We start from the raw sequence: 16,208 nt of genomic DNA, 5'->3' as shown, positions 1-16,208 counted from the left end.
GTGTGACTGCTTACTTCTTGCTGCTGACCCATACAGAGTAAAGGGCTTTAACCTTGGAGCTAGTAAAAGCTTCGGCCCTGGAATCGGTACGCTGAAGTAGGAAGGGTTTGACACACCTCTCCCTACTGGTCTAGGCATGAGTTTTATCACCAACAAGCTCCACTGTCATAAGTTACAGCAGCGCCTGTCTGGACTGGCATGCCTACCTACTACAGAGCAATATGTGAATGCAATATGCCTTCTAACAATAGAGACATCTTTGGGATTTAAATTCAATTAGCCTTGTCGACTTTTGGACCAACTCAGCCTTTCATTCATTCCCCATACTAAATAATTCCTCATCAGCTGCTCCTTTTGTACTCTCAGATAATCAGCAGTCATGGCAAGTTCTTATTTTCAGCAAAAAATTACCAACAGTTTCAACTTATTTTTCTTTATCTGTCTCCTTAGATATGATTTATGAGTGCATTTTTTAAATCTCAAGAGTTAATTTACTGAAAAGTACAATTTGAGCATATTTCTAATATTAATGTAAATGTATGGGGATGAGTGGCAGTTCCAAATGATAACATCATTTCACCAGTGTAAGTTGAGATGGAATTTCTCGCAAATATATAAAAGTGCTGTCATATCAAACACGCAAACTGCAGGGGTTTCCTCAGAAACACACAAACAATAAAAAAAACATCTCAGACCTTAGATTCATCAGCAGATCAAATTCTAAGTACCCTAAGTGTTCCCCTTTGTTTTGGACGATCTCAGCAGCCCGAGAGTTGAGGCTCTCTAACGCTGTGTTATTGAGAAGATGAGAGAATTCTTGTGGCATTTATATCAGACTTTGATTTGGCTGTTGTTGTGGATCAGATTCATCCAGGTCATCAGCTGTGGAGGAGCCACTCAGGTGTGGCATTTTGACAGAGGCTTTGGCATTTTGCCTGTGGAGCTGTATTATTCTCTCTTCAAACATCAGTAAATGAGAGTCCTAACTGACAGATCTGGAACAACACGTGAAAATACAGCGCAGGTAAGGACTGTAGCATCTACTTTAAAGTGCATGTATTATGCACTGAAATTTCTATATTGATAAAGAAACAATTACTCATGCATTATGTACTTTTTGTAGTTAACCCCTTATGGGGCAAGAAACCATATTTGGTCACTTAGGTAGACTTCCCTCATGGCCTTCCTCGAACTCTCTGTGATACAGTAAAACCTATATAATTTTTCTCAACCAATCAGAGATCAGTCAGTGTCACAGAAACTGACATCACAGCATCTGACCAATCAGCAGTGGTCCAGAGCGTCTCAAACTTTTGCATTTCTTTTGGTCCTTATCAAATGGCCCTAACATCCTATAGTAACTAACCCTGAGAAGTTGATGAAACTCAAACATTATAGAAACTCAAACATTATATTTACATTATGAATAGTAGAAATAAATGTCACAATACGTTTTTTTAACCTTGCAAAGCAGATGGAAACGCCCGTTTCCATGTTTTTCACTGGTGAATCCATCTTGCTAAGCTTCCATCTGAACCGTTTGGGCTTCGTTAGAGAGTGACAGGACCAATCAGTGTTGAGGGGCAGTACTTTAGAGCGCAGCAGAGTCGTGATGTAAGCGAGCAGCGACAAGAGGCCGGTGCAATTATGGTGGAAGACATTGGCATGGATGCTGCTAAAACGTAAGTTTTATCAGAACTTGATGACATTTCTTCATTAAAAGAAGAACAAAAAACAACATTGAATTGTTTTCTTTTCAAAAACAACAAAATTCGGGTAATGACATGTCTGTAGTCACCATGGTTCGCGTCATTCAGCTCTCTATGGAGTTTACTCCTCCGTAGTGGCGAACCTCGGTAACGGCTACGTCACGTGTACTGTTGCTCTGACTGGCCCATAAAAATGTGACTGACAGAACGTTCATCCAATCACCCTCAGTTTTTTTTCAAAGGCTCTGCCCTTTCCCAAACGCTGTCTATGTAAGGTTTTCCGGATGGATGTGTGAAACAAATCCATCTGCAGTGCCAGGTTTTTAGCAATTACTGAAATTCTAGTGTGAAAAATGGAGAAACCATATCTGGACATATATATATGCCTGTTTAGGGTGAGAAAATGTTGTCTTTATTAAAACATGTGGCCAGTTCATCTAGCAATTATACTGAGGACATTTTCTTGAAAACTAACTTGTTACAAGATAACAGTACTGTATGATGTGGTTAGATTTTACCACAGATTTTGAAAAAAAAAAAAAGAGTGATCCAGTGGTATATATGACAAATTTATACAAATTTTAAAGTAACAATTATTAAAATATGAGGGATTTTTGATCATTTGAGACATTATAACAGATCCAGGGGGGGCCTGATGTGACTCCCAGGGCCACCAGTTGATGATTATTGTCCTCGACCCTGTCAGGAAAGCTCTGAGGTTTGGCCTGTCCCTGTTCCATGTCTTAAGTGTGATGTAAAAGCAGCATGTTGATTCATCTTTGAAGTGTCATTATGTACCTCAAAAATAATCATGTGTATAAGTAATACATATATTTTTTAAAATATATTTTCAATGTTTAAGTTAATACTCATTTGACTTCTTGTGTACTGTATGCATTTTTCCATAAAAAACAAAACACTGCATCAAGATGTGTATGCACAGTGTTTTATAAATCAAAACTATTTTTTGGCGCTTGCCCATTTTGGGTTTTTGATTTAATTTTAGTATGAATTCTACCCGGTGATTCTAGCCCAGGTCCTCTACTCAGTGTGCCACACCTCCACAGTTTACTTTTTGTTAGAAATAAAGGACTCTGTTCAATAAAAAGAGGAATCCATAAAGTGCTCTTCTAGGTTTTTTTGAGTTGTTTTCCTCCTTACCTTGCGACACTGCTGTTGGCCGAGCTCTCAGCAATCTGCGAGCTGGCGATCCACTTGGTCTCCCCCACTACAGTCCTGGCGTGCGGCAGGCGGCCTACGTCTTTCACGGTCATCATCAGGTGCCGCGAAGACTTCAGGACCCTGACGGCCTCATCGTGCGGGATGCTCAGGAAGCTGCGACCGTTCACCTCCAGGATCTGATCGCCCACCTGTGGGGAGGGAGCAGCACACAGAGGGGTGGAGGAGGGGACTGAGCAAGGCGGCAAGGGCGGACCAGGCAGAGGCTGTCACATGCAAAGGTTGAAGTTTGAGGTCAAAGACAGAGGTAACGTAACAGATGGAGGTGGTGGAGGCGTGTAAATGTTTAATAGATCAGAGTCAGATAATAAGCTTGGAGATTTGTCAGCGTCTGAAATGATTACACAAAAGTTTCCTCTGCTCTCTGAAAGATTTAGGAGCAGAACTGTTGAATATGAAACTGAAAAGGCCTTACATGTTATCTCCCATTCTATCACAAGGCTGAGTCTGGAGGCTGCAGGAGAAAGAGAATAATGATGTCCATACTAAACACCACCTTTAAGCGTACCACCTGTCTCCTATAATGAGCTGATGTATTACAGCCTTGACGTGGAGGTCAGCCCACTGAACGTGTGGCTGGGAGCCTCATCACTGCTTAATGAAGCACTATCACTGCTTTAAATAAGCTTTATCTATATGATACAGCTCTACATCTGCCTGGGCTGATGTTATCATGCAGAAATAAACCAGACTGCAGTGATTAACAGTTCCCTGTAGAGGTCAAAGGTCAGATACAGTGGTGACTAATAGTTCTACATCCCTTAGATAGATGGGCCCTTCATCTGCAGACTTTAAACTCAGGCAGTTTGGTCATCTTACCACCTTTTTCTGACTCTGTTGATTTTATCAGACACAATAACTGTTATAAATGAGTCACACAGGAAAGGCTTCATTCCCCCTTGTAAAACGGCACAGACTCACCAGTCTTTTAAATTACTTTGGCTGGCATTTAGACTTGATGTAGTCTTTAGCATTTTAAAAAGTCCCTAAATGTCACTTTTGTCTTTTTATTTTATTCCCGTTTTCCTCGGTTCAGCCATCCGAACCTCACAATCATTTCCTATTCTCTCAGAGCAGCAGCCAATTCAAACTAGAGATTAAAGATGTTCCTCTTGAGCGTCGTCCAACAACCTGAGATGACCCAACTTCATTCTAACTGTCTCAGATTCAGCAACAATGCAATCAGAAACGATCTGAAGTGGAGCCATTTGACTGTAAATGTAAAGGGACATGTAATCAAAGCAGTCCTCACACATGAAATCAAACAATCCCGGCTAACAAGCCGAGTGGCGGTGAGCACGCAGCACACTCCTCTTACAAACACTCACTCATGCTGACAGGCTGAGCCGAACCCTCAGGGATGAGAGACAGATTTTTAAAACAGATTACAAGCTGTTTATTCCAGCTGTTTGCATTACAAGAAGGCAAGAAAAAGGCTTCTTATGGAGTGTTTAAAGTGTTTGACAACCCCGGAGCTGAGCTTATTGTGAGCTCTGTGCCGTTTATCTCACTTTCACTTTGATTTGACACGGCTGGAGAGAAAACTGGCTGTGAAATGTACACAAAGATGCAGGCACACTTCATAACTGAATATGAATTTACTGTGTTAGGATCTGTGCCACCTGAGGAGGAAATGACAGTCTGGCTTCAGAAATAGACAAGTGTTATTTATATATATCTATATATCTGTTAATTATGCAAACTGAGCTACAGCTCAGGATGTTTACTGGGCCAGTTTTGACCAAAGGTACAACTGTATAAAGTCTCGATTGTGCTCATTTTCACACAAAAATAGATCCACATGTTTCAAATGATACAAAAGTCACTACTCAAACGCATCGACAATGATGGGCTGGATGTTAAAAAATTAATCCACTAGAGGTCGCTGTCACACACAGACCTCCACAGCTCCTTCATTGCTACTGAGTCTGCTGTCACTCACCCAGCTGTTCTCTTGTAGTTGTCTGTCTCTCTGCCTTACGTATGTTTGTAGTTTCTTACAGTTTGTCTTAAACTGTTGGCTAAATTTCTAAACACTGCCCCCCCATGATTATGGGTGGTATTGCAACATTTGGTCTGTATCTTTAAACTTCAAGGGATCGTGCAGAAATACAGTGTAGAAGATAAACAACACTTAAGTGGGCCTGTCCACAGAAATAGCTGAGCCACCGAAAGGCCTGAAAATGGGCCCTGACCAGATGCCATTTGATAATACCAGCACATGCACACTGGATCTGTGGCGTTAGCACTAGCTTCCTGGCTAATATTCACCTCCTGATTATCGCTTGTTCTGAAAGAGGAAGTAAGTCTTACAATGGCTATACATGTTCACTTTACTGTCCTTGTCAGATGGGCCAACCCACAATGTTACTACAACACTAATAAAGGCTCATACCATTTTAGGAAGAGTAGGTTTACATTTAGAAACAGGTCACAATAAATAAAATGTGCATTTTAATTGCTTTAATACTTTATATTTGGAGTTTAGGTTTAAAATAAAAGGCTATCTTTGCTAATATTTAGGATGAACCATGTCGCTATAACCGCCATAGGCCCCTTGATAACTCTGAGCCACAGAAAGCTCTACTGGACTGGATATTGGGAGATGCTGAGTGGTAAACGCATGTTTTTTACATCTGATTTGGGGCTGATAATTCCCCAAAAGAAAGCAACAACAAAAGAGCACACTCCAAAAATAAACTTCTTAAGGTGCACAACAAATACAAATGCTTTCAAAACTGCAGCACTCAAATAATTTCCTTCAAGCAATTTTATTTTTAGGCAAGGCAGTAGACTCATTTGAGGCTTGTCCCAACAAAATAATCCTCTCGTGTGCGTGGTGCAATACAATTATTTTACTGGTTCCAATTGAGTTGGAGACTTCTCTATCTTAGATCATTTGGATCACACTTCCTTTGACCGTGAACCTACAAAAGCTGATAGCGAGCAGTCAAAGGAAGCATCACCAACTTAATGTTGCATGTTTCTGCAGCTCATAAACAGGGCAGCAAATAACACAAGCGAGTCCAAGCGAAGTGGAATATTGAAAAAGAACAGTTTTTGGAAAAAATGCCAGGTGCTGTGCCAATTTCATCCCATCTATACACAGTATTTGAGTCACACGACTCACTTGGAAGTCATGCCGTCGAGCCATTGTGCAGAGAATAACCGGGCATTTGAGTATAGAGGTGGCAAGCCTGTAAACGGTGGTGGCCTGTGTGAAGATTAGCATAGATGTTACAATGTTACAATGGAGATTAAAATTCTAGTACACCATGATCATCCATAAAGAAAGGTGAATAAACACAGGAGTGATTTTGACAGGTCCTGAAATGAAAACAGCAAACTCCATACCTGAGAGAGGAGAGGCTTTAAAGGAGATTTGTCAAACATGAGAGCAAAGATACAGCTATGCACTGAGACATAAAGAAAATCTACCACAATGCACATGATCTTTATAGTTCAACTTTACAGCATTACTAGAAGAATACAGTGATGGCAGTTGTACGGAGGCTTCAGGAAAATAATCTCAGTGTCTTTAAAAGGAGCAGTAAAACATCTGAGACCTGACCAACAGAAACCTTCCAAAAATATCACTTCGCCTGATATGATCTGGCAGGAAAAATAGTAGAAACTGCCAGAAATCAAGTGTGAAAATCTTTTGAGAACTGGCTCAAAAAGACTTCAGCTTCACCTGCTGCCAAAAAGCAGCACTGAATGCTCTACATACTCACGTAAATAGAGGCTTTACTTTTGTATTAATGTCTACATATGCATATTTTAATGTCAGAATGACAGATGACATGTCACAGTGAAAGCACAGGCATTAATGATATCTTTAATGATTTGGTTTCAGGGTTGTGGTATTGTTCACAATGACTCACAGTCACACCGCTAAGAGGCACTTGAACAGAACAGAGCCATCATTAATGCTATTAGCAACACTTGATCTTTTTCTACTATGATGACTCAAGATGTCTGCTGTGAGAGGTTCCTGTTAGATGAGATGTGAAACAAGGTCTGTGGTCTGAAATCCAACTTTTTTCAAATGTCACACAGCTTTATGGGAGAATTGAATTATTATAAGATAAACAGGTGCAGACACATACTCAGTAATGTGTCATATTTATGGCATTTATCATTCTTTATTATTTCTATGTGAATACTTGCTGTTCAACCTTTTTTTCCACAAATGTGTCTGGCTGCGTTTTTATAAATTTCCATGCCTATACATAATGCATGTAACTGGAGGAAACCTCTAATGAAAAAAAACAATGTTTCATTTTCATTCATAAATTTCACAGAAGGATGGAGAAATGCACTAAAAACCACACTTCTACGTTTGCTGTAAGCAGTGCCAGAATGAGCGTTTGTGCTGGAAGCGATGTTGGAGCGCATTCACATCGTTGGACCTTGTCCATAGCAAACCCAGAAGTGCGGTTTTAAGAATGTTCTCTTATATTATAACAAATTTATGAATGAAAACAAAACGTTGGTTTCTCTTAAATAAAAACACCATATGAGGTGCCTTTATATTGAACAGATCCCTCAGATTAAAACTAGAAGTAGTAGACATTAGGGGTATGACAAGATCTCATGCCACAAGATCTCGTGAGTTTTAAATGTCATGAGATTTCTCATCGAGGTGAAAATTGTCACGCAAGATCAAAACTGTGGAGCAGCAGCTGTCATGACAGAAAACAACACCAAACTGGAAATGTCAAAAATGCCAGTAACACTAAATCCGCTGAGATCTAAGCACTCGCTGGCATGTTATCACTTTGTTTTTATTAATATCGTTGTCATTTTACATCATAGAAATGCGATTCAAACACTTCTGTGGACGAGAGAATCTCATCTTTACCTTCCATCCTCACTTGCCATCCCATGTGATTCACAGCTGGAGTTACAGAGCCAGTGTTTTAAATATGAATTTCTTGGAGGGGATGAGAAAAAGTTTAATTTTAGTGATGCAGCTTTTTATATTTCAGTTAGTTTGAAACAGTTTTTTAATGTACTTCCAAAATAAGCTAAATTCCTCTATTATTATTGTCACTGAAGCAGCGATTGCATAGTAAATCAACGATGTGGTAGATTATTAAAATGCATGAAGATTTGATTTGAAGAGCTGTTATAATGCCAGATTGAGTCAGAGTTAGACAAAATGTGCAAATGTTTGAGGATTTCTTCCACTACTTCACTGGACACCATTAACATTAATTGTTTGAACGTGTGAGCCAAGGAGGTGGGCTCACATGGTCACTTGTGGACTTAGATTCTTAGTTTGTCTCTAAAACGCTCCCACCAATAGCTGCGTTTCCATTACCCTTAGAAATGTGCAAAATCTAAAAAGCGAAATGAAAAACTGGTCATGGAAACACGTGAATTTTGAAAAAAAGAAAACTCTCAAATATCACAAAAAAGTTTTTATGCCCTCATGGAGAGGTTTTTCAGACGTTCCGATATAGAAGCATATCACAAAAGTGTAATGGAAGCACTTTTTCCATATTTACAAGTCACAGGACGTGACGTATGATGTCACATGACCAGTCACTCAGAAGCCTGGTTTCCATTACAGTTTTTCACAAAATAAAAGCAATATTCCTTAAATTTCAATTAAGTACAATTGCACTTTGAATGCATTTCCATTGAAGGGAGTTTTGGGCATAGGCCTTGCAATTCTCGTAAAATCTCATCTCCCGTGAATCCGCTACAGGGAAGCTTGACGCTCAAAACCTGTTGCATGTTGGTACGGTTTTGGTCACATCTACGGCGGTAGCCTTGATTATTTTGAACAACAGACGAAGGCAACAAATGATAGTTCAGAGGTAAAGTCCCTATGTATGGCAAAAGCCACGCATAAGGGTGGAAGTATGATGTTAAGAAAAGTCTCGTCTCTTCTTCTGTCTACACGTACCGTGCCATGTTGTCCCGGAGTGACTGATCACGTGACACGTGTTACGTCCCGTGACTTGTAAGTGCAGAAAAAGTGTTTCCATTGCACTTTTGTGATATATTTCTATATCGAAATGCCTGAAAAACCTCCTCATGAAAGCGTAAAAACTTTTTAGCGATATTTTAGGGTTTTTTTGAAATTCTGGTGTTTCCATTACCATTTTTTTATTGCGCTATTTCAATTTTGCGCATTTCCAAGTGTAATGGAAACCCAGCTAGAGACAACATGGCGCAATACTTGTGGACAGAAGAGGGGACAGGACTTGTCTTAACATCATATTAAAAACTCTTATTTGTGGCTTTTGTTATACATACGGACTTTGCCTCTGAGCTATCATCCGTTGCGTTTGTCTTTTGTTCAAAATTATCAAGGCAACCGCCGTAGATGTTACCAAAACCATACCAACAAACACTCAACAGGTTTTGAGCGTCCAGCTTCCCTGCAGCGGATTTACATGAGATGAGACTTTACAAGAATTGCAAGGCTCATTCCCAAAACTCCCTTTAATGGAAACGCATTGAAAGCGCAATTGTACTTAGTTGAAATTTAAGAAATATGGCTTTTATTTTGCGAAAAACTGTAATGGAAACCCAGCTATTGTCTCTGATGCTGTGTTCACTCTCACATCCCTCTGCCTCTCTACACATTTTTACTGAATCAGCCATCAAAAAAAATCTCCATCCTCATCCTTCACTGATCTAAACCCTCAGTCTGTTCTGCAGATAAAGCACTGTAGTGAGTCTGCATCAGTAAATCAGATAGTGGTTTTTATCACCTGTTGTATTCACCGTGTGAATGGAATTTTAATTGTGACTAATTCCTCACTGATTAGTCTTTATGAGCCTTTGGGGCTCACTCAAAACCACACACTTAATTCAAGAGGAACAAATTACAAAGTCAGGATACTGTATTCATCTTCCAAAGAAATCATTTGTTATTGTAATGGATGAAGACAGAAAAGTCAGCAGTATTTGTAATTTTTTCGTTGATTAATTCTTCTAAAGGGCCTGGAAAAGCAATATGTTGTCAAGACACCTGTGGCTAAGCTCTGTGTTGAGTTATGGCATAAAGCAGATTTTTATAAGAGATGTGCACACAGACATATGCAGCACTGTTTGCTCAAAGCGGACTCATTTGATCGTGCACCACCATCCCAATCATCATCAACTTTCCACGGACGACTTCTCTCTCTCCTCACCCTCTCCTTCTCCTCTCATTATTCTGACCCCCCCCCATGCTCCCCCCTCTCCCTCATTATACTTCTATTTCAGAGTAGATGGGCCCTGCCCTGAGTCGCAAGCACTTCATTTTTTGTGATCAATGTCTGCGTCACACCAGTGGCGCCGCCGCAGCGCTGCATTCTGGGCAATTAAACCACAACCATCGGCAATGATGTTTACGATTAAAGCTTTAATCAATGCAGCCGTTTTATAATAGCCTAACGCATTCCTCATAAAGACGGGGAAAACAACACTCACTGCAGAGTGCAGTTTCGATTGACCGGCTGAAATGCCACACACGTACACGCACTAAAAGCGCCCCGAAACTTCCAATTATAAATCCAAACTTTTCCTCAACGATTGTCCCTGTGGCTCTGAACACAAACCTGAGGAGGCAGAAGAGTGCGAAAACAGCTTCAGGTTTTATTATGACTCTGTGGACTCAAAAATGAAGTATGGAGATGTGAACAAGCTGCTATTTCTACAGGGGTATCATAAGATCAGGATTTTATAAACCTTTGGACAGATTTTGCTAAGAAATATGACCAGCAGGACTGGATGTATTTGTACATTCACTGTGAGAGCATGCTATGCTATGAGATCAAACTATATTGTCTTTGAAAGCTTAGTTACACAATGATTTATAAATGTGTTGCTCCATCACATTAAGATAGATATTATGAAATTATAAAGCATGAAATCTTGGATTGCAGGTTTGTTGATTTTAAATAAAAGCTAAATTTAAAAAAGAGTGCTTCCATCCATCCTGTTTAAAGAAGACAGTTTGTTTTAAGCCCTCCAAGCCAAATCTAAAGTCTTAACTATTGTCAGATACATCCTTCAAAGTAAGAGCCACATTTACAAAGACTTCTCTCATTTGTCTCCTTATGCATCATTTAGCCAGCTACTTCGTAAAATCAATGAAACTTAATTTCTCTAGACTCTGCCAACGCATTAATGGCAGTGAGCGAGTCTTATACATCCATCACATGACACATTATTGTATTAAAAATCTGCAGCACAATCTGCAATAATACCCGTCATCTACTTCTAACCTCTCTAAAATGAGTTACAGAGAGAATAAGATAAAGGCAGTGAAAGGTTAAGCCAAAGAACTCAAAAAACTCTCATAATCGTCCTCTCCTTCCTCCGTGCTGTCTTATAAATAATCCCTAATAGACAAAGATTTCCTGCACTTGTTGACAGATTTAAATGCAAATTAAAGTGTATCACTTGGCAAACGGTAAGTGAGGAATTACATCCCCTCTGTGATTCTGCTCTCACTAATTGCTTCCAACAAAATATCTTTCCTCTCAGCTCTCTTTTCTCTGATGTTGCCAAATGACTTTCTGATCACATGAACATGGCGGCCACTTTGAATTCCACCTATAGAATATTCTTCTGTGGTCAACTACAGCATTAAACACTGCCAACATCTACTACGTTCCAAGTCTATATTAGATAAGTCACCTTAAGCTTACAGTAGTATAATAAAAATTGAATTGCTGCTCTAATAGTGAACAAAGTTAGAGGGGCTACAGAGCATCACTGAACAGTGCCTGAAAAGAAACACATCTTTACTTTAACTTTGTAGATTTCAAAAAGGCCTTTAGTGTTAAAATGTCTGGATATATACAACTATTTCATCATTATTTGCTCCAAGATAGTGGAGTCAATGGAGAGGACCCTCCCCGTGAATAATACGCTTATTCAAAGTTAAAGAAGAAAAAAATCATATTACATTTTGATTAAACACTAGTAGGCTAAATATTACACACTGCACCTTTAACCATTTCTACATATAGGCCCAGAGTGGAGAACCGGGAGAGTTCCAGGTGGGCCGGGGCATTTTTTTTGGGCAGGGAGGGCCGGAGTCCAGTGGCATTAAATAGCTCAGACAAGCTGCGCTCGCAAGAAGTGGATCAGAACACTCATTGTTTTAGGTGCTTTTCCCCTCTCTACACCTTTTCTCTTTCTTCATCTCCTGACAGGAATGTTTGGTGTCCATCAGCCAATCATTACACTTGGTCTGGGTGGTCTGTCTGTGTCCATCTGACTGGAAATGTAACGCTGGCATCGTGCCAAAACCTTGTATCTCCAAAGTCAGCACTTTTTTTTTAACCTTGCAAAGCAGATGGATACGCCTGTTTCCGTGTTCCATGCAAAGCTCCCGTCTGAGCCGTGTGGGCCTGGTAAGAAAGTGACAGGACCAATCAGCGTCAAGGAGCAGTACTTTCGGGTGCGGCGGAGCCATGACATAAGCAAGCAGCAACAAGAGGCCAGTGCAGTTATGGTGGTAGACATTAGCGTGCTGCTAAAACTTCAGTTTTATCAGAACTTGACATTTACACATTAAAAGAGGAACAAAGAACAGCATTGAGTTGTTTTCTTTTCAAAAAAGACAGTCGTGTACTGACATGTCTACATTGTTGACGTTATGTAGTTCTCTACGGATCTTAGTCCTTGACAGGGGCGCACCTCACTAGCGGCCACGTCACGTGTTTTGTTGTTCTGATTGGCCCATAAACATGTGACAGACAAAACATTCATCCAACCACACTCTAAGTGTTTTTTCCAAGGCGCTGCCCTTTTCCAGTGGTCTGTATTAGAGGTTTTCATCCATCTGGCGTGTCAGGTTAGCACTTTTCAGGGAAAGAAAAAAGCATATTTTATTCAATGACAACACTAAATAGTCATAGTAATCATCTTTTAAGCAATTTTTATTGCTTTAAGATTGATTCAAACCCACTGACAAATGTAAAGGGTGACCAATAGCAATGATTTACTACAAAAAAATTTAAATCATGAAAAATGGATAGGAGATTTTGGCCCAATGCCAGTGGTCTTGTTTGGTTCTGGAATTAACCATTGGTTAATTGTTTAAAAATGGCTAATCCTTCACCCCAAGAAACTCAAGATCATAATAAACAGAAAAAGATGGACCATGAAAGAAGAAGAGGTGAAACTGAAAAGCTGGATTAAAATCAGAAAACTCTAGAAGCTAATATAGAATATGCAAATAGTAGATATGTTTCAGCTGGATCTGAATGCGAAACATTGCCAGGAACCCCATCATAGCAGCTGCAGCCCCTCTCCCAGTTGTACTTTTTAAAATTCTTAACTGCAGAAAGGTACTAAAATATATAGCCTAAACTAAATCCACAATATGGTAACTTCAGTTCAAGTCTGTGACCTAAAGTGGGCTGGTCTGAGTCATGACAGTCCACAGCTGAACATGAATCTCACTCTAAAACGGTGAAAATTATCCTTAAGTATTTAAAATAGCTGTGGTATCCTTTGGTGCTCAGCAATATTGGAAGAAAGTCTCGCTAAGGGACACTTCCACATTAGATTGCAGGAGCTGGGGATTGTGGCTAAGTGGACTCCATTCTCTCACATGGAAGATCTTGACTTTGCACATGATCTCGCCATCCTCTCAACTAATCACTTCATCATGAAGAGTGAAACTGACAGGCTTAAATATCACTTTTCCCCTTTTTAACCAGCTGTGTTACACCATAATAGAAATATTATATGATGAACGTTGTTACACTCGTCTCAGGAAACAGCCAAACTCTACTGAGTTTTCCAAGTGACTTTCAAACTACATCAGTAAGAGTCCAGGCCTCACAATAAGACCAGGAGGACCAAGGGCCGAAAGTCTCTGACTTTCATTCGTATGCTCAGATACCAGGAACATCACTCTGTCTCATCCCTTCGTCCCATGCGTGAGTCCAAGTCTGCCAGTGATCTCAGCCTCACAGTCAGCGGTTTGATGGATTATGCTGCTAAGGTAAGTCAACAACTTACCACTCTTACAATTCAAAGACAGAAACTTTATGGCAGCATCCACTGTATCCCTGAATGCCTCGGTCTTTGTTTTGATCCTGGAAACGTGCAATCCCAACACTTCAGCCTCCTCACTCAACAGCTTAAGAGCCCCCACAAGGACATCTACAGTCTCTGCAAGGATCACAGCATCATCAGCAAAGTCCAGATCAGTGCTCTGGATATCGCCAAATGACACTCCACAGAGGAACGTCGCTAGAATCAAAACATCAAGATCTGCTAGTACACACACATTAGAACAACCTTTTTTTCCATTGAACCCCCCCTTCATGTATTTAAGAAAACTTATGCCCCCCCAGGTCCACGCAAAAAAGTGGCTTATTGCAGTCAAAAATAAACAGAAGTGTTATTAAAAAAGACCATTGTATGAACCATTCATATGGGTTTTCTCATGATTTAAGATCGTTTGAGTGAGCAGACAGGTCCTCACAAATCTCTGCCACATATTTTGACCCTTCTACAGATTTTCTGACAAATCTTTAATCCAGTGGGAACTTTAAGCAACTCTGAGTCATGTGGGCCTCAGTATTAACACCTCTAAGTGTGTTAAGTCTTAACGATGCCTCCACAGGAGCCATCCTTGAGTTTGTGGAAGACTTCTCTTACCTGGATAGTTAGGACAGTGGATCCCAAAGAGACATCAAAACTAGACTAAGAAAGTCTTAGACTGCTGTTAGCTACCTCCACTTCATCTGGAGATCCAGGCAAATAAAACCTTAAAGCTGAGATACTCTTGTATAACACCAATGTCAAGTCTGTTCTGCTGTTGAGAGTTGGCAAGTGATCAAAACTGACACGAGGAGAGTGGAAGCATTTCATAACAGATGCCTCAGACAAATCTCTGTGATCTTACAGCCAAACAAAATGTGCAATTCCAACTTAACGAGAGTAGAATCAAAAGTTTGAGAAGATAAGCCCGTCATACAGACCAAGTTCAATGGAGGGAGCTCAGTGAAGTCAAAGTTACATCATTTAAATACTGCACAGCAGAAATTTAGACTGAACACTGAAAACAAACCCAAAACAGGCTACCAATAAATGCAGCAGATAATCGTTTGGATCTTAAATAGAAGTTAGGAAATATTCTTGCAACTACTGCACAAGTAGTTTTTGCTTTTCAGTCTCTGTGATTGTAAATCATCCATCATAAAAAACAATAATTATTGGAGAAAATGTCATAGTATAAAAAGTAAGTGGCATTCTTGGTATTGAACCTCTCCACTCGATGGAGTTCAGTCTTCTGTAACTGCATGCTTCATAAGCTACAATTACCTGCAGGTATAAATATAAACAGCAAACTTCTACACTGGAGGATTTCTGTCATATTTCAGAACCACCAGAAAAAGTGTTAAAAATGTTTCTGGCATCTTAGAAAAAAACAACTAAATCAGCCAGCAGAATCTCATCTAGAAAATCAATATGAAGAGAGGCAGAGTGTGACTAATAACCAGGATGGTTTGGGTAATTTCAATTTTCTGATTAGTATATAAGGCAGTTTGGAGTATTGGATTATAAAAGCAAATAAAAAAGAAACATCCCTATTTACATCAGAGCTGCAGATCAGAGATGGAAGACAGAGGAGGTGAGCAGACGGAATATTACACTCCCATTATATCCCCTGACTGAAGCCTTTTGATCAGGACTATTGTCAAAGATTCCTCTGACACTATCGGAGCTGAGTGATGAACAGCTGGGGTCAGACGGCTCATGGCTGAATGGTGGCCGACACAGAGAGGGGAGATAGCAGATAACTCGGCAGCTCCAGACCACTGAGCCCTAAAGCGACATCAAGAACAGAGAAAGACTTTTATCTGCTCCTAATGTGCTTTTTTCACTTTAAAGCTTCCTTTTCTCCACCTCTCTTTGAGTTCTGCTCGTTTGTCTGCCTGTCAGTGTGGATCAGTGTCTGTTGGTCAGATTTTTTTTCTGTATACATCCAGATTATCCAGATCTAGAAATTGTGTCTTTGATAGATTTACTTTGTGTGAGTGCATGATAACAGATTGTGCTTGCTCATGATCCTTCTTGGAGGTTGAGTAAGTTTAACGCTTCCATGAAGTTTTGTGGAAGGAGACGGAAGGAGCACTGTAGTGCACAACTGTCCCTCCAGATGTTCCCTTATGGTCTTGTTGCGTCATGAATTTCTGGTCTGAACTGGGCTTTATACATTTATTTTCATCTTTGTGATTCCTTTTGAACACTCATGAAAAGTCAACTAAAATACTTTCACTTTCA

The 16,208-nt window shown here is 40.0% G+C and overlaps 1 protein-coding gene across 1 annotated transcript in view; it reads right to left on the bottom strand.

Moving 5' to 3' along the window:
* whrna (whirlin a) overlaps positions 1 to 16,208 on the bottom strand; it is a 241,157-nt gene that overhangs the window by 58,969 nt on the left and 165,980 nt on the right. The window contains exon 5 of the mRNA XM_041811492.1: positions 2,871 to 3,079. Coding sequence (XP_041667426.1) covers positions 2,871 to 3,079 — 209 coding nt within the window. The remainder of the gene's footprint in view (positions 1 to 2,870; positions 3,080 to 16,208) is intronic.

This window comes from Cheilinus undulatus, linkage group 17 (assembly GCF_018320785.1).
Source record: "Cheilinus undulatus linkage group 17, ASM1832078v1, whole genome shotgun sequence".
NCBI classification, from domain to species: domain Eukaryota; kingdom Metazoa; phylum Chordata; class Actinopteri; order Labriformes; family Labridae; genus Cheilinus; species Cheilinus undulatus.
Note: the sequence above shows the minus strand (reverse complement) of the source record. Positions and strands in the feature narration are given on the sequence as shown.